This window comes from Egretta garzetta, unplaced genomic scaffold (assembly GCF_000687185.1).
Source record: "Egretta garzetta isolate BGI_Z169 unplaced genomic scaffold, ASM68718v1 scaffold203, whole genome shotgun sequence".
NCBI lineage: Eukaryota > Metazoa > Chordata > Aves > Pelecaniformes > Ardeidae > Egretta > Egretta garzetta.
In genome coordinates, this window is record NW_009259235.1 from 639,005 (window position 1) to 639,713 (window position 709).

Below are 709 nucleotides of genomic sequence, written 5' to 3' on the forward strand. Positions count from 1 at the left end.
GCACCTGCACCGCTTTGATGCCTTCTGCTTCTCCTCCGCGCTCAGAGGTGGGTGCTGGGCCAGGGGCTGGGGGGGTGGGATCCAGGGGAAGATGCTCTGCCCGATCAGTGGCACCCCATGTCCTCCCTCCCGCTTAGGGCACAGGGCTCAGCCTGGGTGGGGATGCTCCAGATGGGGATGCTCCGGATGATGCTGAGCACTGATGCTCCCATCTCCCTCCTAGGAGAAGTTTTCTACCTGGACCACCCGGCTGGGATGACGCTGGAGGAGGCCAAGCAGAGCTGCCTGGACGTGGGGGCTGAGATTGCCCGGGTGGGGCAGCTCTACTCCGCCTGGAAGTTCCTGGGGCTGGACCGCTGCGATGCCGGCTGGCTGGCAGACGGCAGCGTCCGCTACCCCCTCGCCAAGCCCCCGGCCCACCGCGGGCCCCCCGGGCCCGCTTCCTTTATATTTTCCACATCTTGCTCAGCAGCCAGCTCATGCAGCTGCTCGGGGCGGCTGCTGGCTGGGGCAGCATGGGACCGTCCCCAGCAGCATGGGGTGTGCACGAGGATGATCCCCATGGGCTGCTGCCACCCCGCTTGGCCTCTGCCACCCCGTGGGTGGTGGCCCCTTCCCGTGGGGGCAGCATGTCGCTGAGACCCGCCTGCCCTTCCAGGCTGGTCCTTGCCCCTGAGCTTGTGGGGTAAGAGCGAGGTGAGGCTGGATT

The 709-nt window shown here is 67.1% G+C and overlaps 1 protein-coding gene across 1 annotated transcript in view; it reads left to right on the top strand.

Annotated features, from left to right (window-relative positions):
• Positions 1-689, top strand: part of HAPLN3 (hyaluronan and proteoglycan link protein 3) — a 4,363-nt gene extending 3,674 nt beyond the window's left edge. Inside the window, exons 4-6 of the mRNA XM_009635886.2 lie at positions 1-47; positions 224-434; positions 659-689. The exon at positions 1-47 is cut by the window's left edge and continues 187 nt beyond it. Coding sequence (XP_009634181.1) covers positions 1-47; positions 224-434; positions 659-689 — 289 coding nt within the window. The remainder of the gene's footprint in view (positions 48-223; positions 435-658) is intronic.
• The last annotated feature ends 20 nt before the right edge of the window (positions 690-709 follow it).